Source organism: Pantherophis guttatus, chromosome 4 (assembly GCF_059756535.1).
Source record: "Pantherophis guttatus breed Tessera chromosome 4, ASM5975653v1, whole genome shotgun sequence".
NCBI classification, from domain to species: domain Eukaryota; kingdom Metazoa; phylum Chordata; class Lepidosauria; order Squamata; family Colubridae; genus Pantherophis; species Pantherophis guttatus.
Window position 1 is genome coordinate 40467477 of NC_142066.1, and position 20738 is coordinate 40488214.

At 37.2% G+C, this 20738-nt stretch overlaps 1 protein-coding gene across 2 annotated transcripts in view; it reads right to left on the reverse strand.

Annotated features, from left to right (window-relative positions):
• Positions 1 to 11841: 11841 nt before the first annotated feature.
• Positions 11842 to 20738, reverse strand: part of LOC117669046 (RNA binding protein fox-1 homolog 1-like) — a 34554-nt gene continuing 25657 nt past the window's right edge. For both annotated transcript variants that reach the window (XM_034423148.3, XM_034423149.2), the window contains exons 7-12: positions 19898 to 19951; positions 18705 to 18840; positions 18203 to 18242; positions 16195 to 16271; positions 15804 to 15876; positions 11842 to 14207 (exon numbers count right to left, since the gene is read on the reverse strand). In XM_034423148.3, coding sequence (XP_034279039.1) covers positions 14163 to 14207; positions 15804 to 15876; positions 16195 to 16271; positions 18203 to 18242; positions 18705 to 18840; positions 19898 to 19951 — 425 coding nt within the window. In that variant the 3' untranslated portion in view covers positions 11842 to 14162. The remainder of the gene's footprint in view (positions 14208 to 15803; positions 15877 to 16194; positions 16272 to 18202; positions 18243 to 18704; positions 18841 to 19897; positions 19952 to 20738) is intronic.

The following is a 20738-nucleotide window of genomic DNA, read 5'->3' on the forward strand; positions in this document are numbered from 1 at the left end:
ATGAATTGGGGTGTGTGTGTGTGTGACAGAGAAAGAGAGGGAGAGCACACTTTGGACCTTTGGCCCAACCTAATTTTTAATTTAAGGGGGGTGACAGGATTATTGAGTTTATAACCTGTTTGAGGTGGATACATATGTAAGATATATTTCATGGAATTGTAGTGTTGTAGTTTTGAAAGTTACTTCGGTATATCCATCTATTTTCTTCAGGGTGAGTAAGAATTGAATGAATGGGTAGGAGACTGATTTTAAAATGCGTAAGAGGAGACGATGCTTTTTAGATGAGTCATTGAATTTTTCTCTGTTCATAATACTGAGCTGATGCCCAAAGGAGTCAAAAGCAAGGAAGTTCTCAGTAAGAAAAACAGTGCAAAGTGTGGTCAATGCCTAATACTGCAGATTTTCCTGGGAAATGGCCTAAAATTTATAGCATCAATATGCTAAAGACCTTTCAGCATCTTCTTGCCTTGATGTTTGCTGTCAAGCTGATTTTTTCAAAAATCTGGCCAAATATCAATTTGGGATTCCACATTTAGTAGAGTTATTCTAAACCATTTTACAATTTCCTACCAGAGATTTCTGGCTGACTGTGCAGTGACGTGTGGCAAATATATGCTGTACTTATGTTAATGAATAGTGTCTTAAATAGGAAAAAAAGAAAGTTCATGTCTAAAAATCTTATGGAAAAATGAGTTTTCAGTATGTTTGAATAAAATATAATTTATTTTTTAAAAATGAAAGGCACCAGAATTATTGCACAGAAGCGCAAGCCCCCACATTTTATTGTTACACAATTTTGAAAGAATATAAGAAATAGATGGCACAAATATAACAAACAGGTATAGGTAGAGAAATACATTTCGTAAGCAACAAATATGAATTGTCATATATTTTATTGCATTACTAGAAGTTCATATATTTTATATCCATTAAATTAAATTCTGTTTCCGTTTAAAACTAAAACTAAAAACTCAAGCCATTCAAAATTTCAAGCCATTCAAAAAATCTATTGATAGCAAGTTTAAATTATACATTAAAGATTTGAACTCTACAATTTTTCAATGTGGTACAATACCGTGAATAAGAGAGTAGCCCAAGAATGTTTTCCAATTTGAATTAAATACTATATTAGATTTGTGAAATTATTCTAGACACTAAGTATATTCCCACGATTTAGAATATGAATGAATACGTCATTCTTCAAAAAACAGAATCCAAAATATTTTTCAATAAAAATATATTGAATCCTTGCTGCTGTTAAAAGACAAAGCTGAGTGTATTTTGAAGGATCATATGGTTTAGTGAAATTAATAATAATTTTTCAGATTGGAATAGAATTACAACTTTTAGCATGTATCTCATTCTATAATGGATACACAGTATATCACGGTGACATCTGTCAGGGTTACATTTTCCTTTACAATTATTAGAAGAGAAAACTCATCTTTCATCCTGTTAAGGCAATATAGCTTTGAATTGTCCATATATATTCCAAAGGTTTTTAAACAGATGGGTAGATTACTCCCTCCCCCTCCCCAAACTTTTCAACAAATAAGCTTTTTGCCTAGGCTTGAACCCGTTATGACTCCTCAAGACCTTCCTAACTCCATTATTATTTTTGAATAATTTATTGTTTTCCCTGGTTGCTTTTTATACTTATTCAGCAATTTGCAGGTTGCATCTCCTACTAACTAGAACAAACTGCAGGCCTGAAGAAAGGATCGTTTGAACTAGTATAACAGTGCAAACAGAACATATGACTAAAATCAAACAGCCATAATTGGAGAGATTTTTTTTTAACAAATCTTAATTCTTCTATATTTTATGAATTATCTAGCTTGTACTCAAATGTAACTATAGCAAATAATGTACTATGTTTTTGTTGTGCCTACTAAGAAAGAATTGTAAATTTACAATTATACCCACCCACCCGTAAAAATAGTTACCATAGATCTTAACAGAGGGGACTATTGACTATTAAATTCCCCTTTGGGACATTCGGGTCATCATGTTTTGGAGGAGAAAAGTTCAGGCCAAGAGAATTTCTTTGCCCTCCCTCCCCTCCCTATCAGTCTAAAACAAAACCCTTACAATACAGTTTGAATCCACCCTGTGGTCATCTTCCTTCTGGATACCTGTATTCAAGGAACTCCCATGAGCTACTCTGCATTGTCCTCCTTTCCTTCTAAAGGAGAGAGCAGAGAGTCATCCAATCACCATTTTGACCCAAGCAACCATTGGTGGTAGACTAACAAAAAATAATCTCCTCTTCCTCTACCACACAAGGAAATAAATTAATATTGTTCACCCCTGATCCATATTTTTCAGAACGCTTGTACCTTTTTTTTCTTATTTGTATACCAAAAAAGAACAAAAAATAACCACAGAAGTTGCTATAAGAAGTTTTGCAAGGGAAGATTACATTTAAAAAAGGCTAACCAAGAACATCAGCCAGCCTTGTATTGTCTTTAAAAATCCCTATGAGGTATGAGCATGACATGATAGCATTTTGCCAAATTTGCAAACAAGGATTTTCCTCAATAACTCTGATCATGATTTTATTTAGATTTGGAAGTCAGAATGGGAAGAGGACCAAGAAAAGAGAAATTATAAACAATTAATGCAGGAAGAAATAAACTGCAGGTGTAAAATAATAAATCTCTAGTGTTGAAGAGAATATTGGTCAGTTTCAGCCTAGGAAGTGTGGCAGAACATACTGTTCCATCAAGGAGAAAACAAACAACCCATACCGTCCACAAAACTTCAGTGATCAAAAGGAAAATCATTATTTTGTACAGTTTCAAATAAGCCAGACTCAAGTCATAAATACACTTAACTTCTATAAACAATTAATAATGTAGGATCAATCCTAAAACACGAATTCAGAAGCATACAATATCAAAAAGCTGAGTCTGAATTGCCTAAGAGCATTGAGAATCCTGGTTTGTTTGTTTGATGAGATTAAATTTTTTGCAGGTTTCCTTTGGAATATTAATGGCTTTGAACCTTATGCTTACAATTAGTTTACTTGTGCACAAATGCAATTATTATATTCTTCTTCTGCCACGTCATTCCAATGAAATCAAACTCTACGAAATAACTGAAATTCTATTTCCCGGAGAATTAGAATAAGCATTACATTACTCTGAGATGGGGAAAAAAGCAAACATTAATGAAATGAAAATCCATTTTATTAGAAATACAAGACACACATTATTTGAAAATATTGAACAATAATTAGCATTGTAAATAAGAGGAGGAACAGAGAGTCATGCTATGGGACTTGCTTTGTACAATGAATACACTGTGATTTTTAATCTTACGATTTCCAATCCTTAGATGTTTTTCTCTCAGAAACATAAATAGTGTTGTAGCAACACAAAATCTGATGTAGAGAATTATTGAAATAAATAAATAAATATCCACCTTTTCTCTCATACATACCATGGGATTCATATTGCAAATTAGCAGTGTACCTGTGTATTCCTGTGATGTGGTGATTAGATATTGTTTGGCAAGTAACTAGCTGAATTATCTATGTACAGAAGCTTTTTAAAAAATGTATGCAAATGTTTTATTTACTTATAAATTTCACAGAGTGATTATAGTCTTTGCTTGTATATAAACAGATCTGTGAATGGAAATGTGGTGATAGTATGAGTGTGTTTTCCTTTTCCTAACCTTTTCTGGCTCTTACATACATATATACACACATATGGTTTGTGTGATTATGTTCTTACATATTTTATTTTTGTTTGTTTCTAAAAATTGGAGAGAGAGTGCTTTGTGACTGATAGAACAGCTAGCCAATACATGTCCTATTTTAACCAAATTTTGCTGAAAAGTAATTTATCTAATAGAGAAGGCACAGACAACAATGAGAATACCACTATAATATTCATAAATGTTATAATCTGGAGGTGCTCAGATGTTCTTGCCTTATTAAATTCAAGGTGGGGACAGAAGAAACAAAATGGTCACCTCCATTAATACCATCCTGTATTGACAAATATTATCAATGCAGACCAAAAGCAGACCCCCCTGACTATATTCTCTTATGTAGATCAGAGTTTTATTGTATGGAAGAGTAGTCAGAGAGTAGTTTATTGCACAAATCCCTGTTGCTTATTATTTCATGATTGCTTAAAAAAAAGTCTTAACGTCATCAGATTGATTGAAACTGTAAATTGGAGAAGACATGGAAAACTGCAGTACAGATATGTTAAGGGGAAGGAATGAAAGAGGACATGAAGCAGGGAGAAAAGAGACTAATAGAAAAAAAATAGGTGAGTATCAGGAAATAAAAGGATTAACATTAGCATCCAAATACCTGAAGTAACTATGGTCATACAAAAGCTCAACTAGACTTAAGATTCACAAGTAAGATTATTACGAATAATTATGTCTTTAGAACCCTTGGCCATTGGAGCAGGATCACCACCAAGATAGGACTATAGAATAAGGTGTCCTGGAAGACACTCAAACACAGAGTAGCTAATCTTTTATATGCTGCAGAAATTGAAATAATGCATATTATATAATGGCCTCTACATCTGTAAAGCCCAGAAACCAAAATGATTTTCATTGCAGTGCTGCTAGAGCTCTGGGATGAATAAAGCCAAAAAGGTAGATGGATGTAGAAAGATTGAGAAGTGGAATGGAATCAACAGAGAAGAGAGACAAAGGACAAAGAGAAGGAGGCGGGGGGGGGAGGGGGGGGAGAAACACAGTCTCTACAAAGGCACAAACAAAAACAGGTAAGCATGAAAAGTCAGTGCAAAGGAAAAGAAATATAATGAGAAGTAAGAACAAGTAAGTATGCATAAATAGAGCAGAAGAAAGTGAATAAGCAAGAAACAGAAATTTTAAAGGAAAGGCCAGGAATTGGGAGAAAGCAAAATGGGTAAATTAGAAAGTCCACAAGGATTTGGCCATTCAACAAGGCCGTTCAACTCTTATTTCATTAGTATGCAAAGATGGGGAGAAAAAGGAAAGATGAAAGATAAGAAAGGGGAAAGGAAGAGAAAGGAAAAAAGAGAAGGAGAAAAGAAAGAAAGGAAAAGAAAATAAAGTGAGCAAAAGCAAAGAGAAGCTATTGGTTTAGGAAAGGAGAAATGGCTTTGGACACATTTGAGAGAAGCAGAAAGCAGAAAATGAAAACAGAAGAGTGAGCAGAGAGTAAGTTGTTTTTATAGACTAAATTCAGATTCACTGTTAAGTTGATGCTTATTCTATTCTCCACACCTAATTAAAATTTAATTCAAATCAATCGCATCCTTGTCACTAGTGCTGGTTCCCTCCCCCAACCCTAATTGTTGCCTTAATAAAGGAGATAATTTAAAAAAACGGAAACAGACTAGGAAAACAAGAAAAAGGAAATAAAGGAGAGGAAGCAAAAGAGAGGGGAAAATTCTAAAAGTAGTTCTTATATTGCAGGAAAAAGTTGAGGACAACCCCTGACAAGAATGGAAGATAAGTGGACAGAGTGAAAAGAGTGTGTGCAGATGGTTGGGCAAATAAAGCTAGAGTAAAAAAGGAAAAAGCACAGTATCACACAATATTAAAAAGCACTTCGCAGCTGTTCAATATAAATGTATGAATGCAATTACTGAGAGAAAATGATCAAAAGATTTTTGAAAACATAGATTCCAGACAAAGCTGGTTTTATTAAGGAGATGATTTAAAGCAGATGATGCATGCATGCATCATCTGAGCACCATGCATGAAAGTCTTGAGGTGGGGGTTGGGGGGGATCAGTGCAGACTTAAATCAGTGCAGGATGCAGGGAGGATGGAGAGAGAAAAAAAGGCAGGCAAGAGAAAAACATGGGCTGTATATAGATTCTATATATAGGAACATTCTAAATGCAAATAATTTTCTGTGTATATTAACAAAAATACTTTAGTCCTGATTCAGCAATGATAGCTAGATACCATTGATAATAGCACAAAAGCTGCATAGCAACAGAGTAGAACAGAAATACAAGCTTGCAGCTGCTTTTCAATGAAGTGACAAAATTGTTTAGAACATCCTTAGAGAAATCATGATAAGCAAATGGTGGAAAGGCTTTAAGGATAGAAGAAAGAAGAAGATATGGCAAGCAAGACAAGTGTGCAAAAGAAGGAAGTATATACATAGTGTTGCAGAGGTAAAGACAGCAAGCAGTTAAGTTAAAAAGAGATAGGCAAAGACAACAGGAAGTGAAAAAAAGTGATGGCCACAGTAAAGACAGGATAAGCACCAGTACCAACTACAAGACCAAATTAAAATATCACAGCAGAAATGCAGAAGAGGAGGCACAAAATTATGTGAATAGAAAAAAGATAATGAAAAAGAAGAAGAGTGATACCTATTGGGCTACAAAATGTAACACCTTTAAAATGAGTTGGGACTACAATTCCAGTTGTTCTCAGTTAGCAAAGGGGGAATGGCTTCTAGAAATGTGAGTTGTATTGCAAAGTACACCCATTGCCTTGCTGTTAGCTTCTGGACTGCATCCTTCAAGGGGGAGAGAAGCAGGAAATACATGTAAGAGTGCATGTAGTGCTACTTTTTTTCGTAATATGGAAATATTAAGGAAATAGAAAAACAAGGATGGGAAGGGGATATTGAGAAAAACCTTCAAGAGTGGACTTGGAGATCTCCTAATGCTTAATCAATATTGGCTTTCCTGAAATTTGTTATTGCTATTTCGTAAAAGGTGGTCAATCTGTTGTCTTGTACTGTTCCAATCAGGAAATAATGCTCTCCCTTCACAGACCTACTGTGAAAGTGTAAAAGAGAGAGGGAGAGATGGAGGGAGGGAGGGAGGGAGGGAGGGAGGGAGGGAGAGAGAGAGAGAGAGAGAGAGAGAGAGAGAGAGAGAGGAAGAACAAAAGAAAGAAAAGGAAGGAAGGAAAGATAGAAAGGAGGGAGGGAGGAAGAAAGGAAAGGAGGAAAGGAAGGAAGGAGAGGGAGGAAGGGTCCTTAATTTTGTCTTTTGGCTATTTATTATATTTATTGGATTACTGATAGACCCTCAAACCACGAAGAGAAAAAAAGAAACTGAGAATAAGCACAACTCAGAGAAAGAGAACAAAAGCATGCAAAAATGGGAGGCAGACTGGTAGGCAGGTCCAGCACAGCAACTACGATCCAGACAAGATGGCAATTTATTTGCTCAATCCATCCTCTCATTTGTGAGGAATGATGGTCTCTACTTCCTACTAAACAGAATGTAAAGGAGAAGCAAGTATGATAATTCACTTTGCTTTGCTCCCTTTTCCCACATTCTGCTCTTTCAAGACTTCTTCCAGCTGGCTTACTTTAATACGGGAACTGAACCAGAGGCAAGGGATGAGTTAAGCATAAGAACATGAAGGTAAGATGGGGATTATTATCATTATTAATTTATTTTTGCTCTGTCTTCTTGATAACAAATGCTTCCTCTCTCTCTCTTTACATCACGTGGATGAGTATATGTTTAGATAATGTAAAAAGCTTGGCTTTTTGGAGAAGAAAAAAAGAAGCAGCAAGAAGAAAATTGCAAAAAGATAGCAAACATTCAATGGAGAAGGCCAGCCAAGAGACTGGAGGGTATAAGATGATGATTCAGCCTAAGCAAGAGTGAGAAAAGAAGAAAGATTAGTAAGTCAGTTACCAAACATGTCTTGATAACATCTTTTTTTGCCTCTGTATATATCAGATCCCTATGACACTGCCTCTGTCTTATCCCCAAGCTATGAGTGAAACTGGCTTAAATTGTTTTCCGCTGTACTGGGCATAGGTCTTTCTCCATTGCTGAGTTGTAGTGCTATCCCTCAACCCGTGAAGCAGCAGAAAGCTATCTTGGCATAGAACGGGTTCTTCCATTTGCCTGTCTCTATTCTGCCTGTTGTCTTTCTTCCTGCTCATGCCAACCATCTGGCTTCCTTCCAAAATAACAACATGACAGATTTCCCACAATTTGAGGCTGCACTTGATGGGGCACCAAAAAGGGAGGAATAGAACTTGAATCCGTCTCATTCATGGTGATGAACAAGGGGAAGAGATGAAGGCAAAGTCACAGCTTCAGCAAGCATAATTGCTGTAGAGCAGTTCTATTGAGACATGCATAGCAGCACCGAAGGTTCTCCTAAATTTATGTGGTTTGAGATTTTTGCAGGAAAAAAAAATTCCTTAAATACGTTTCCTCCCACTACCTTTTCTTATTAGTGAAAAACAATACCAGAGTATAAGCATTTAGGCAGGAAATGTCCTGTTTTGCAATCTCTGCATATCTTCAATTTTAAACCATGTAAGTGCTGCTACTTCTTACATAGACATATTGGACTCCTAACATTAGATTATAAATACTCAAGTCAATAGGTAGCTTGCTAGTTCTGCCTTGTTTTATCAAAAGCTTTAGAAATGGGATATTACCAGGGCATATTGTGTTATGTTTAGGTGCAAGTAGGGACAAGGCTTAAGAACAGTAGGATCTGGCCAATGCATGCAAAATCCCCCCTCCCCCAATACATGCATGCCACTGTCAAAAGACCACAAATAGAGGCAAACAAAACATTAATGAGCATTCTACACTGGCTTTTGCTAAATAGGAGGAACAAGAGAAGCAAACATGGGATCAAGAAAAAGGAGAGGAAACAAAGAGAAAAGGCAAGCATGTAGAAGAAAAAAAGCAAACAAGGAGAAGCTGAACAAGAAAGAAGAGGCAGTGAGAGTTCAGGGAGAAGTAAGCTGGATAGCATATAGCATCGCTAGAAAGAGAGAGAAAAACGTGCCACAAGTACATTTCCAGGGTAATTTAAATTTGGTGCAATGCAAAATGACTTCTAGCCTTCATTTTTAGTTACTGATTATTCCTATGGACTATAGGAAGAACGTGCTTCAAGACCAGAAGCATTTTGGCAAGAAAAGATGTGTTCAAAGTTGCTGAGCTCTAAAATGGATTAGAGAATGTGCAGCCCTTTGTTCTTGGATTACAACTCCCAATCCCATTGAGCCAGCATCACAAATTAGGAATGCTGAGAGTTGCAGATTTAGCGAACAAGAGATAGCCTCATTTTTCAAAAGCAGTTAATATAGTTATAATTAAGTATATTGTAACATACCAAACTTAAGAATTCACCCAAAAATGCACGCAGAAATGAAACTGTAGAGAGAAAAATCAGCTAGCAAGCAAGAAAGAAAGCACATGTGCATGAGAAGAGCAAAGAAAAGCAAAGAAAAAGCAAGCAATGAGCCAAACTAGAAAGAATCTGCAAGTAGTCAAAGAACACACAGAGAGAAGAAAGAGTGCAGCTAAACTCCAAGAAGCTGAGGAACAAACCAGAAAGCAACACAGAATCACAGCAGTTTGTTTGGCCTGATCTTCATTATTGTGCAAAATACATTGTAAACAAAGCTTTGTTTGTCCATATGTTGTGTGAACTGAGCCAATTGTAGTTAGTTAAAAAAAACTGTGGCTAAGCAAACCATGGTTTAATTTGATGGGTTAACATGGGAACTGTATAAGCCCTACGACTGGGGATTATAAGCAATAGATAAAATCTGAGAAGGAAAAAAAATCCTGCTGCTACCAATATGATTTTCTTCTTTATCTCTATTGGTGACAAAACACTATACTATACTAAAATGTGATGCAAGGAGCCAGTCACATATATCTTTCCATCCCTTTTTTAAAAACTTTATCTGGAGAGGCTGAGCCAAATAGGTTAGTAAAGGAAAGGATTTGAGGAAGAAAGCTGCCAAACTGCTGTTCCCATTAAGAAGCTGACTGTGAAAAATCTGTCTTTTTAAGGGGAGCTTTCATTCTGCAGGGGAAGCAAAATCTCCTCCTGAGTTTGCAGCAAAAAAAGGAGGGAAAGGTTAGGCCATTTGCTCTCTTACTTATAGCCAACCATCCGTGTCTATCCTGTACCTTGTCTAATTTAAACCTCAGCTGGAAAAGGAAAAGAAGCAAAAAAAATGGTGGGAATCTATGTACACAAATAGAAAGCATGAAAGCAAAGAGACAAAGCTATAGGAAAACAGTAAGAGGCGAAAGAGAGGAAAAGTATGAGAGTAAACTATTAGAGGAACGAAGCAACAGGGAAAAGCAAAGAATGAGGTGATGCGGCCTCAGAGTGAGCAAAGCTTAATGGAAAGCAAAGGCATGCAAAGGAGTTCAAACTATAACATTAGAGCAGGACTAGATTGCAAAACGAAATAGAAATCTATCATTTGTTCTCTTGGACAGCTATGTCACAACAAAAATGTATTTCTAGATGCAAGGAGCCTCTCTTTTTCAAATTATCCACTCATTGATATTCATTTATGCAGAAATAAATGCCATAGAGGCCTGTGGCGTTTATGTTCCAGTAATGCCTTTAAAACATCCTGAATCTCATTTGCAAATCTGATCTGCATGTGTAGCAATGGGAGGGCAGAATCCAACGGACAGGAGGGACTACGTGCTCCTGTGTTCATTTCAGCCTGCTTATGGGAGGATACCAGGTACCAAGAATTCTCTCCAATTTCAAAATGAGCACAGGAGGAGAAAACATAACACAAAATATTTCTCATTCTTATGAATGTTTAGTTTTCCTTGCAGGGATTTAATTTTTACTTGAAATGCAGGCAAGTGTCAACTAGGCAGCTGTAGCCTAGTTTGTACAAGGATAGCCAGGCACAAAAGAAGGAAGGGCTCCTACATCTTTAATAGCCGTATCAGTAAGTTAAACTGCAGTAGATTCTTGTCCCAGTCATTTAACTCAAGATGCAAAAACCCCACTGTCTAGAGTCTTGTTTAATTGGGATGACTATGCCAGAAAATTATTTTTTTAGAAACACGGGCAGGGGTTCTAAGAGAAAGATCAGCCTTTCAACAGAATTGAGAGGGAATAAATTCTAGGAAGGCAAGAGATCTTAGTTCAGTCTGCGATTGTACCAAGAAAAGGCCTTCTTAAACAGGGTGGGACAAACTATTAGTTTAGGAAAAGCAGCATATTAGGAGGGAAAGTAGGTTGTGGAGTCAGAAACAACAGCACTTCATATCACATTTATAGCATTTCAGATCAAAGTCATGGATACACTTCATTTGCTTTTGGGGGTAGTGAATTGGGTCAAACAGAAAAACCCAACTTTGATTCTTTTAATCTGTCTCTCTGCGTGTGTATGTAAGTACACATAATTCTCAAACTGGTTATTATTGTATTTTGCTTATTTGAGTTGTTTGAGGTACCCAGAGTTGTTGGGAGTTGGTCAGAATACGAATTTGATTAATAATTAGGTCATTTCCTGTTATGCTTGCTAAGAATTTAGCCAAAATTGCCCACTAAATTCATACTAGAAACATAATTCATCAAAGGACACCTTTCAGAGTCTCGGGGTGCTCAAGGCAAATACAGATACAGTGAAAAAAACAGCATTACATAATGGCTTCATGAGAAACCATTCTAAAAATGGCAACATATTTGCCCTATTTTATTACTTTGGATTTCCTGTCTTCAAAGAGCAGTGGAAAAGCTTGTGTTAGCAGCTAAACCTTTTTAAACAGGGGCAGGCATAAAGCTTTTAGGAGATACTTTGAGAATTGCATCGCTTCTCACAGGTTACTTTGTTCTATCATCATTTCCTAAATTGTTTGGCAGCTTTAAAAATAAAATTAACCCTTTCTCTGTTTTCAGCCACATTTCCCAAATGAATGCCTATTTCCGATCTTAGCCTGCCCATTTCAGAAAGCCCTCTGCCACGCCGCCATTCCCTCCCCACCTCCCTGGTGGAAATGAAGAGAGCATTGTTCTTAATAAGGGAAAGAGCAAGGATGCAGCAATAGAAAAAAAGATGGAAGAAAAGAAAGAAGAAGAGGCAGAGTAACAGAAATTAGCCAGAATCAGGATTTTATTACAGTAATGTGGAAACAGCAGAAAGGAGAACAAGCATCTATATAGAGAGGTTTTTTCCCTGAGATATTGCATTGTGAACTTGAGAGGCACTGCAACATAAATTCAGAAATACAGTGAAGCAAAATTGCCAGAAACAGAAATAGATTCTGCTTTGGGATCAACAGCCTTTAGAAGAAAATGATGATTAAATATATTTGCTTTTAAAAAAGAAATGCATTTTAAAAAGTCCTTAGGTTTCAGTCCTAAAATAACACCCATGCGTATGTATATCTATATCAGCATATATGTCAGTAGATGCAAACTTCCCAATCAGTGACTTTCAAGTTTCCGGTATTTCTAATTTGTTGATCTTTCCTCTCTATCCACAAATAAAGTATTTATTTATATTCCAGCTAAATCATTCACATTTTAATATAAAAATAACAACTCTTCCCCATTCATTGTTCTACATTTAGGAGATCAATCCCAATAAAATTAGTAGATTAAAATCAGAATGGTTAAGAGAGGAGTATGAGGCACATTTCATACCAAATGTCTTTTTAAGTGCACAGATTGCAGTGTAAAAGTATGTATTGTTATCATTTCCAAAAAATGTTGAAAACTTAAAATGCAATGGTGGATCTGCAATGTATAATGCATACACTGTACATATGCATGCTTTCCCATATACTGTACAGATGGGTTGAACTGATGCAACAGGGCCAGCCTAACTTTAAACTGAAGTGTGATCCAACTGATGCATGCTGGATATACCGAAACAATGACAAAATGTTTGAAGGCAAAGCCACACAGCTGGCCCTGTTCTCAGTAAGGAAGTCTGTGCCCTTAATATGAATGGAGGATGCATCTTATTGCCAATATTAATAGATATTACTCCCAGCCCAGTCAGTTGAAAATAGGGAGATAGGAGCAGTTTGCTCTTCAACTCAAACCAAAAAAAAAAAAAAGGATTTTGCACAGGAGAGGTATTGAAGAACTATGAAAAAAGTACTGCCTGCTTGTTTAGTAGTTGCCTCTTGGAAAAGGATATTTTCTCTGGAGGCAAGTAAACTCCTGCAAACAGAACTATTTCTTCTACATCCTGGCCCCTGGAGGTGGGGGTGTGGGGAGAAAGGATATCTGAAATTTGTTGACATATTTTCATAACTGAATAAAAATAGGGAACATTTGTAAGCAAAAACTTGATTTTCATTTTACAGAGAATAAGAGCCTTGTTTCAGCTACAGAGCCGATACCCAAAGCAGATAGGAAATACAAGAAAGGACACGCACAAAAAAAGAGAGACGAGTGAGAGCTAGCATGAAGGAGAAAAATATAAATGAGCAGTCAAGGTGCAGGAAAAGAATAGGCAATGAGGGGAGAAAGCAGAGAATTGCAAAAGAATCTAAGTGACCTGGCAGCAGCAGGGACCATATGACCCCCCAGATGGACTTTTCCAGATAATTCCCAGCCAATGGCCAGAGATGTCTGGAGCTGGAATCCAACAACCTCAAGAGAGTGGCATGTTTTCCATTCTTGCTCCATATCATCTCTAGAGATCAACTGGAAAACTAGCTTGCCTTCTCCCTCAGGAACTGTGGGAAGTGTAACACGAGAGGGTTTGGACTGACTATTTCAGTCATTTCCAATAATAGTTCCCAAGTTTCCTGTGAAAACTGTGTTAGTGTAAACTGTGTAAATCTATTGTTTTGACCCCACAGGCTTGGAAATCAATTATTTTACAGTGTTTGAATATTTGATCAGGTGAAACTAGTGCTCCCATCCCAGGGTTCCTTATCTGAGGCCATAACAGTTATAAGAGCCTCAATCCAGATTTTAAAAATGCACCAGATCCAATACAAAGGCTGGAAGCCTCTTTATTTATGGTTGAGAGAATTTTTGGATAGAGTTCAAGAAATAAAATGGAGTTCTCAAATCCCAAACATGCCTCACCAGTCTAACTGAAAAAGGATACCTGTGGAGCTCAAGACTCATAATTTAGCTACAATTGTGTTTCTGCCATTTGATCTGCATTTTGATTTGGTTTGCTGCCCACCGGCTAGTCTCTACCCAACCAGAAGACACAGAAGAAGCCCAAATTATGAATAACGCTAAAAATTATTATGGGTTCAGGGAAAATTCCTGAGCAGTCCCTAGTACCAAATGTATTGCTGGATGGAAGATGTCCACACCAATGGTCTAATTCTCTCCTTCATACAAAGACTCATACACACCCACACACAGAGAGACAAGGTTCTCAGCACTGGGATCCCATCATCCGTGCCATCTGCTGGTTGCTTAGCCCCAGTGCTTGGTCCTTTAGTACGGAGTGAAGCGATTGCATCCTCCCCGGTATAAACTGGCCTGCCAGAAACAGAGAAAGCAAGCAGGAGAAGTGAGAGCTGCCTTTGAAACGCAACAGAAAGACCCCAAAGCAATGGAAGCCACAGAATGATTCAATGCAATTTCCAAGGAAAGACTCTTTTCCACTTGTAACTCAATCACAGGCAATAGCATTGGAATTTTAAGGAGGAATAAGTAACAAAACCTAATTGATAAAAGAGGATACAGGTCCACAACTCCCACCCTCCTTGAGCTGAATAGATTTAAATAAAAGGAATTATTCCTTTTAGGGGAAAAAATTAATACCCTCCCTAATCTCTATTTTACTTTCCTGCTGCCTGTTAATACCCACTTTTACTGTCCTTCATCAATTTAACACATAATTTCAGATCCAATTTAACATTGTTGTCCCAGGAGTCAAGGTTTAAAGTTGCACTGATGCATTTCCCTATAAGGGAGATGGGAGCTTTGGTTCTAAAAAGTATTTTTCCACTAAAGATAATTCAACAGGGAAATGAAGAAACAAAATTTGAATCCTACTACTTGTGCAATTTAGGCTAGCATGCACTTGATGAAACAGAAACATTCTCAATGAGTAAGTGAACACTGCCGCCCGCTGGCCATTTTGCAGTAATACAATCATGTCTCATTTGATACGGTTCTTACTACCAGAATTTTCATTGCTAAACAAGGTGGTTGTTTATGAGATTCACCTGATTTTACCTTTTTTGGAATGATTATTAAGTGAGTCACTGCAGTTGATAAGTTAACTGCATAATTGTTAAGCAAATTCAGTTTTCCCATCAAATTTACTTGCCAGAAGGTTGCAAATGATGATCACATAACCCCAGCATGTTGAAATCATTGTAAATACATGCCCGTTGCCAACCTCCTGAACTTTGATAAGGGTTGCTGTGATGGTTGTTAAATAACCCTAGCATGTTGAAATCATTGTAAATACATGCCCGTTGCCAACCTCCTGAACTTTGATAAGGGTTGCTGTGATGGTTGTTAAGTGCAACAAACGATCAGAAATAATTTTTTTTCAGAACCACTATAATTTCAAATGGTCTTTAAACGAATGGTTGTAAACCAAGAACCATCTTTATTAAGATTTTAAAATTTAAAAAAGGGCCCCGATTCTCATTTATAAAGCAACACACTAAGAGTTGTGGCTTTGAAAAGCCTGAGGGAGATGGATAAAGAATCTTGCATCTGTGTGTTTTATATTTCATGGGGAAAAACTATATAACTATAGTTTTATTCTTTCCACATGAATCTGTATTCTTCAGATCTATGAATTCTAATTGGCAATGGTTGCATGACCATGCCTTTTACTAAACAACCCTTTGTTAGTTGCCCTTCTCTTTTGCCATATAAGATTTGGCTACGCCAAATGTAATTGATCCAGGAAGCACAGCTCCTCTCTCAATGTGCAAATGTTTGCTTCTCCAACCAAGGAGGGATGCTGTTTATCTGCTCGGCATTTCTATCACTAGGGTTTAAGCAGTACAATGTTCTTGGCTTGCAGTAGATGATTGGACAGCATGATAATTGATCCTGCCCAGCTATCTTTTCAAGATGTAGCATGCTTGGCCCATTCATGAAGTGACTCACCATGGCACCAACTCCATAGGCAGGGGTTACTGTGTGGTGGTAAGGCTCAGCTGTAGTGTAGACCCGTCCATACCTGCATCATAGAAAACATCAGTAGTCAAAATGGTGGCATGGGGTGGGGTGGGTGGGTGGGGAATCCTAGGCTCATGGACCAGATATTACCCAATAGGCTTCCTCACTGGGGTAATCAATTTCTTTTCCTAGGAAAAGAAGGCCATTAAAACAAGGGGCAATATTTTATTCGTCATTTAGCAGCCTGGTAATTTTGTGAGGTTGCCTGTGGAAAGGACAGTGCTAATAATCCCGGTACCCTTTAAAAATCCTTTACCCTGCAATAGGTTTTTTATTCTAAATAAATACACAGTTAATGTTAATCCAAGCCTCTACATACCCATCACTGTATGCTGCTGCTGCTGTGGCTGCTGCAGCTGCTGGTGTCTGAGCCACTCTGTACGCTGCAGGATAACCCTAAAATTCAAACAGCGGCTAAAATAAAAATTATTCCAATGGTCTATAAATAACCTGCCACCCGCAACTCCCAGCACCACCATCACACATCCATTTTTTGGGGAAAGCCCAAAAAAGATTCACATATCTTTTCCTGCTCAGTTTAAAAGAAACTTAAACTGTCGTTCTGCCTGGAAGAGCTATTTTCCTTTCCACCAACTTTTTTCCATCTTTACTTATACTTTCAGTTATACAGTTCCAACAGCCACCCTGTTGTATAGTTCCAACTTATCACACTCTAGTGGTAAGTAATTGTATTTTGGGTACTCGGCAACTGGCCTGCATTTACGGCCGTTTGCAATGTTCCACAGTCATGTGACTGCGATTTACGACTGTTTTTGGTGGGAACTGGGGTTTACTTCTGGTTTCTTGCAAAAAAAAAAAACTCCAACAACAACCATTGCAGAGATTTGCTTAACAACTGTGGCGTTCATTTAACAACAGCAATATTCGCTTACGACCAGAGTGATTCACTTAAAGATCATAAAATCAATTGTAAAGAAAAGTTTTAAAGACATGGTGACCTGCTTAACAACTAGCATGACTTACAACTATAATTCCAGGCTCAATTGCGATCTTAAATCTGGGACTACTGTACTTTGGCCTAACCACCTCTCTAGAGTTGGTTTATTCAACAGATTAATTAAAATGGGACTGGGTTGCTTTTAAATGAATTGTAAGCCGCCTTGTGTCTTTGGAGAAAGGTGGCATACAAGTTGAACAAATAAATAAATAAATAAAATGATGCAGCATGAATATGCATAATGTTTCAAAACAGAAAATTCTATTCTCAAACCAAGGTTCCAAGCACAAAACCAAACCCAATATTTCAAGAGTTCTGTTCAGTTTTAGATCAAATCTGAAATAAAAACTAGCTGTGTTGGAGAGCTTTGCTTGAGCATTCCAACAATTCTGAATACCTCATCCGGAAAATTGTTCTGTGGTTTGGGACTGGGTTGTTTTTGGGGGAAAAATTCCAGTAAAGAGATAGGGATCATTCATGTTGTTGTTGCTATTGGTTTAGATTAGATTGAGTAATGCAGTAGTGAAGCAGACCTAGCAAATTGTTGTTTTAAAAAAGAATAAAGCAGTAATGTGACTAGAGGGATAGACTGTCTGTGCTGTTGCTTTATTTTGCAATAGACAATGCAAAACTACGTGCATCACATACATACTGCTAGCTTGTATAAATGTGAAGACTATGACTGGAATGTTGGCTTGGTTGGGTAAGGTCTGGTATGAACATTCCTGCCACTATAGCCTCTTAATATTTAGCTTCAGAGTGCATTTAAAATGTGAAAGGTCTAGTTGGTTTGAAGTTTGTTGAGCTCATTTCATGAGACATGAAATGTCCATTTCATATTGATTCCTGTCTTTTATTTTGTAACATTGAGTAGACAGAAAAAAGAGCCACTAGCAGGGAAAAGAGCATTGAAAAGCACTAAAAAGATTATCTGCTTTCTTAGTCTTGTAATCTGTTGGAAGAATAACCCAGATAATTTACAATGTCTCTTCTCTATGCTGAGAAGAAAGAGAACTTGGACATTTTCTGAATGTGCTTATCAGGTTGCATCATAATAGAAGATATCCTTCCAATATCTATTCAATGTCATGAGTGCAAGAAACATCATAATAGGCCATGCCTTCTTTTTATCTAGGATGAACTATATTTTAACTTTTGCAATGAAGCATAAACTAGAAAATAAAGAATATGCATGATCGTGGTATATGCAAAATCCATTTGGTCTCAGTGCCCCAAAGATCAGGAGTCTTATTCCTGCAAAAGGATCATGAGTCCTACCACTCCTTTTCTGCTTTGTGACTGATGGTGCTGGGCACCCACCCAGGATCCTTGAATTTTAATTTTCAGAAATACCTAGAGGAGGACTTACGTAGAGGTCAGAACTGTATAGACCATCTGGATACAGCACACTGGGTAAAAAAAGAAATATCAGTATGCAGCAGGAAATAACTTTCCCTTCAGTCCCACCCCTTTCACGTACAAGTTACTCGTATTAAAAACAAGCTTTTAATTATGTTATATAACATATAAGGAGCAAAACATGACCTTGGGCATGTGCACAGTGCCCTTCCCTGGCCACTTAATAACCAGAAAGAATTCAAATCCAAAATAAAAACATTATTTCACTTCAATTTATTTTGCTTGAACTATACTTCTAAGATGTCTTATTGTAACCTCTTCAACTTTGATTCTTCCAGATGAGATGGATGACGGGCCTCCGGTTTATTTATTTATTTGATTTTTATTTATTTGTCAAATTTAGGTGCCACCCATTTTACTCATAGAGTGACTGGGCGATGGGAAGATGTTTTAAATAGGCATTATTATAGTGTCCTATAAGCCACCATGAGTTCCTCTGTACTAATTCTCACCTGCCATAGGCTGGAACTGGAGTGGGGGCAGGTGCTGCTCGAATGGGATTATAGATAGTGGCTCGGCCACGCCCTCGCAGAGTCCCACGATAGGCCAGAGCAGCAGGTGCCATCATAGGGTAAGGGATGCTTGCCACTGGGTTGGAGAAGCAATAAACAGAAACAGTGAGAGAAGATGCATATTCCATTACATGAGAGAGGCAGACTTGGAACAGAAGTAGAGCTAAGCAGGACAAAGAAAGGGATTGTTTTCTGCTCCAAAACTTTACCAGTGGAAGGGGCAGATCAGTTTACAAATGATAATTCTAAGAAAGCAACCAAAATTAAGTGTGATTAATGTTTCAATTTAGGGTAAAAATGCTAGGCTGAATAATCCCAACATTTGAGTGGGATGGTCTCCACTTATAACACACTGGGAGGATACGTTTATATCTGATTTGAAACAACAGATTGCTGATAGTATGTTTTCTGTCAACATTTCATTTTTTGTTTTTTTAAATGGGATAATGAAAAAAACTTTTAACATTTAATCAAATTATGGCAGGTTTTTTTCCTTTAAAAAAATTAAACTCTTCTTTAAAATATATATATATATATGGCTAACATTGTTACATATCTTTTTCTCTTAGCCTTAAAGTGCTTCTGTATGGATATACATACATACACTAATATACATATAGACACATGAGTTTGAAATATATACATGCAGCCCTTGACTTATCACCAATCATTTAGCCACCATTCAAAGTTAAGCTGGTGCTGAAAAAATAATTTATGACTCTTGCAGCATCCTTGTGGTCACATGATTGTGACGCTTGGGCTTGCTAATTGGCATAATTTTTTTAATTAATTAATTTTAATTAATTTAATTAATTTAATTAATGCTTAACGCATTGTAAACCGCCCTGAGTCTCCGGAGAAGGGCGGCATATAAAAATAAATTAAAAAAAAAATATTTGCCATGGTTGCAACATCCCAGGATCATGTTATTACCATTTGCAACCTTCCCAGCCAACTTCAAACAAGCAAAGTCAGTGGCGGAAGCCAGATTTGCAGAGAACTATCCATATGCATGTATGCAATTCACACAACATATATTCCTAACTTGTATGCATTCAAGTCTGTGTGTATATGTACATGCATTCGTTTTATGCCAATGTTGTTTCCTACAATTTAACACATAACATACTAACCTGTGTACAGATCAGGAGCATAGACAGCGCCAACTACAGGATTGATCTTCCATCCTGTAAGGACATCCAAGCAAAGAGAAGATTAGATGAACCATGTGCCTCCTATCTTATTTCTTCTTGCCTTGCCAATCATCCTACACATCTGGCCAATCTTCCAACTCACCAGAACCTGCACAATCTTGACTGGACATGTCAAGTCATTTGTACATGTATGTTTTAAAGATGGGAACAGCCGGTTGAAGTAATTCTGTCTCGGTAGTTGGAGTACTCCAACCCTGGACACCATTGCAAATGCATGTCAGCAACAGAATGCAATGGCAGAAATATGCCTTTGTGGAATCTGTGTGCCTGTGGGTCTTAAAGTATTTCTACCCCATTACAAATTGCCCTGTTTATTTATTCATTTATTCTGCTAACTTTATACACAATTTCCTAATGGTATATAGTTTCTACAGTTAAAAGTGTAGTAGAGGCACAGAGGGGTTTAGGATCAAAATCAACCTTTTTTAGTCTGAGCATAAATAGATTTCATCTCCTGGACAGCATTCCATTGTAGGAATTCTGGATCCAGAAGCCCAATATTTGGTTGATGTCACAGGTAGAGAAGACATATCAATATCCTGGCATAAATGTTATCTGATTACTTTGATATTCCCCAATATCAGAGTTTCTAATTATCAGAAAAAGTTGGAGTAAGGCAAAACAGGACAGTGCTAGATTTCCTTTCAATAGATGAAGGTTCACCTCAGACCTTGAGTGTGACATCAAATGTATTTTATCCCCTCGGACACTGCAGCAGGTTCCAGACAATTGAAGCTTAAATCTTTCATGTAGAACTATT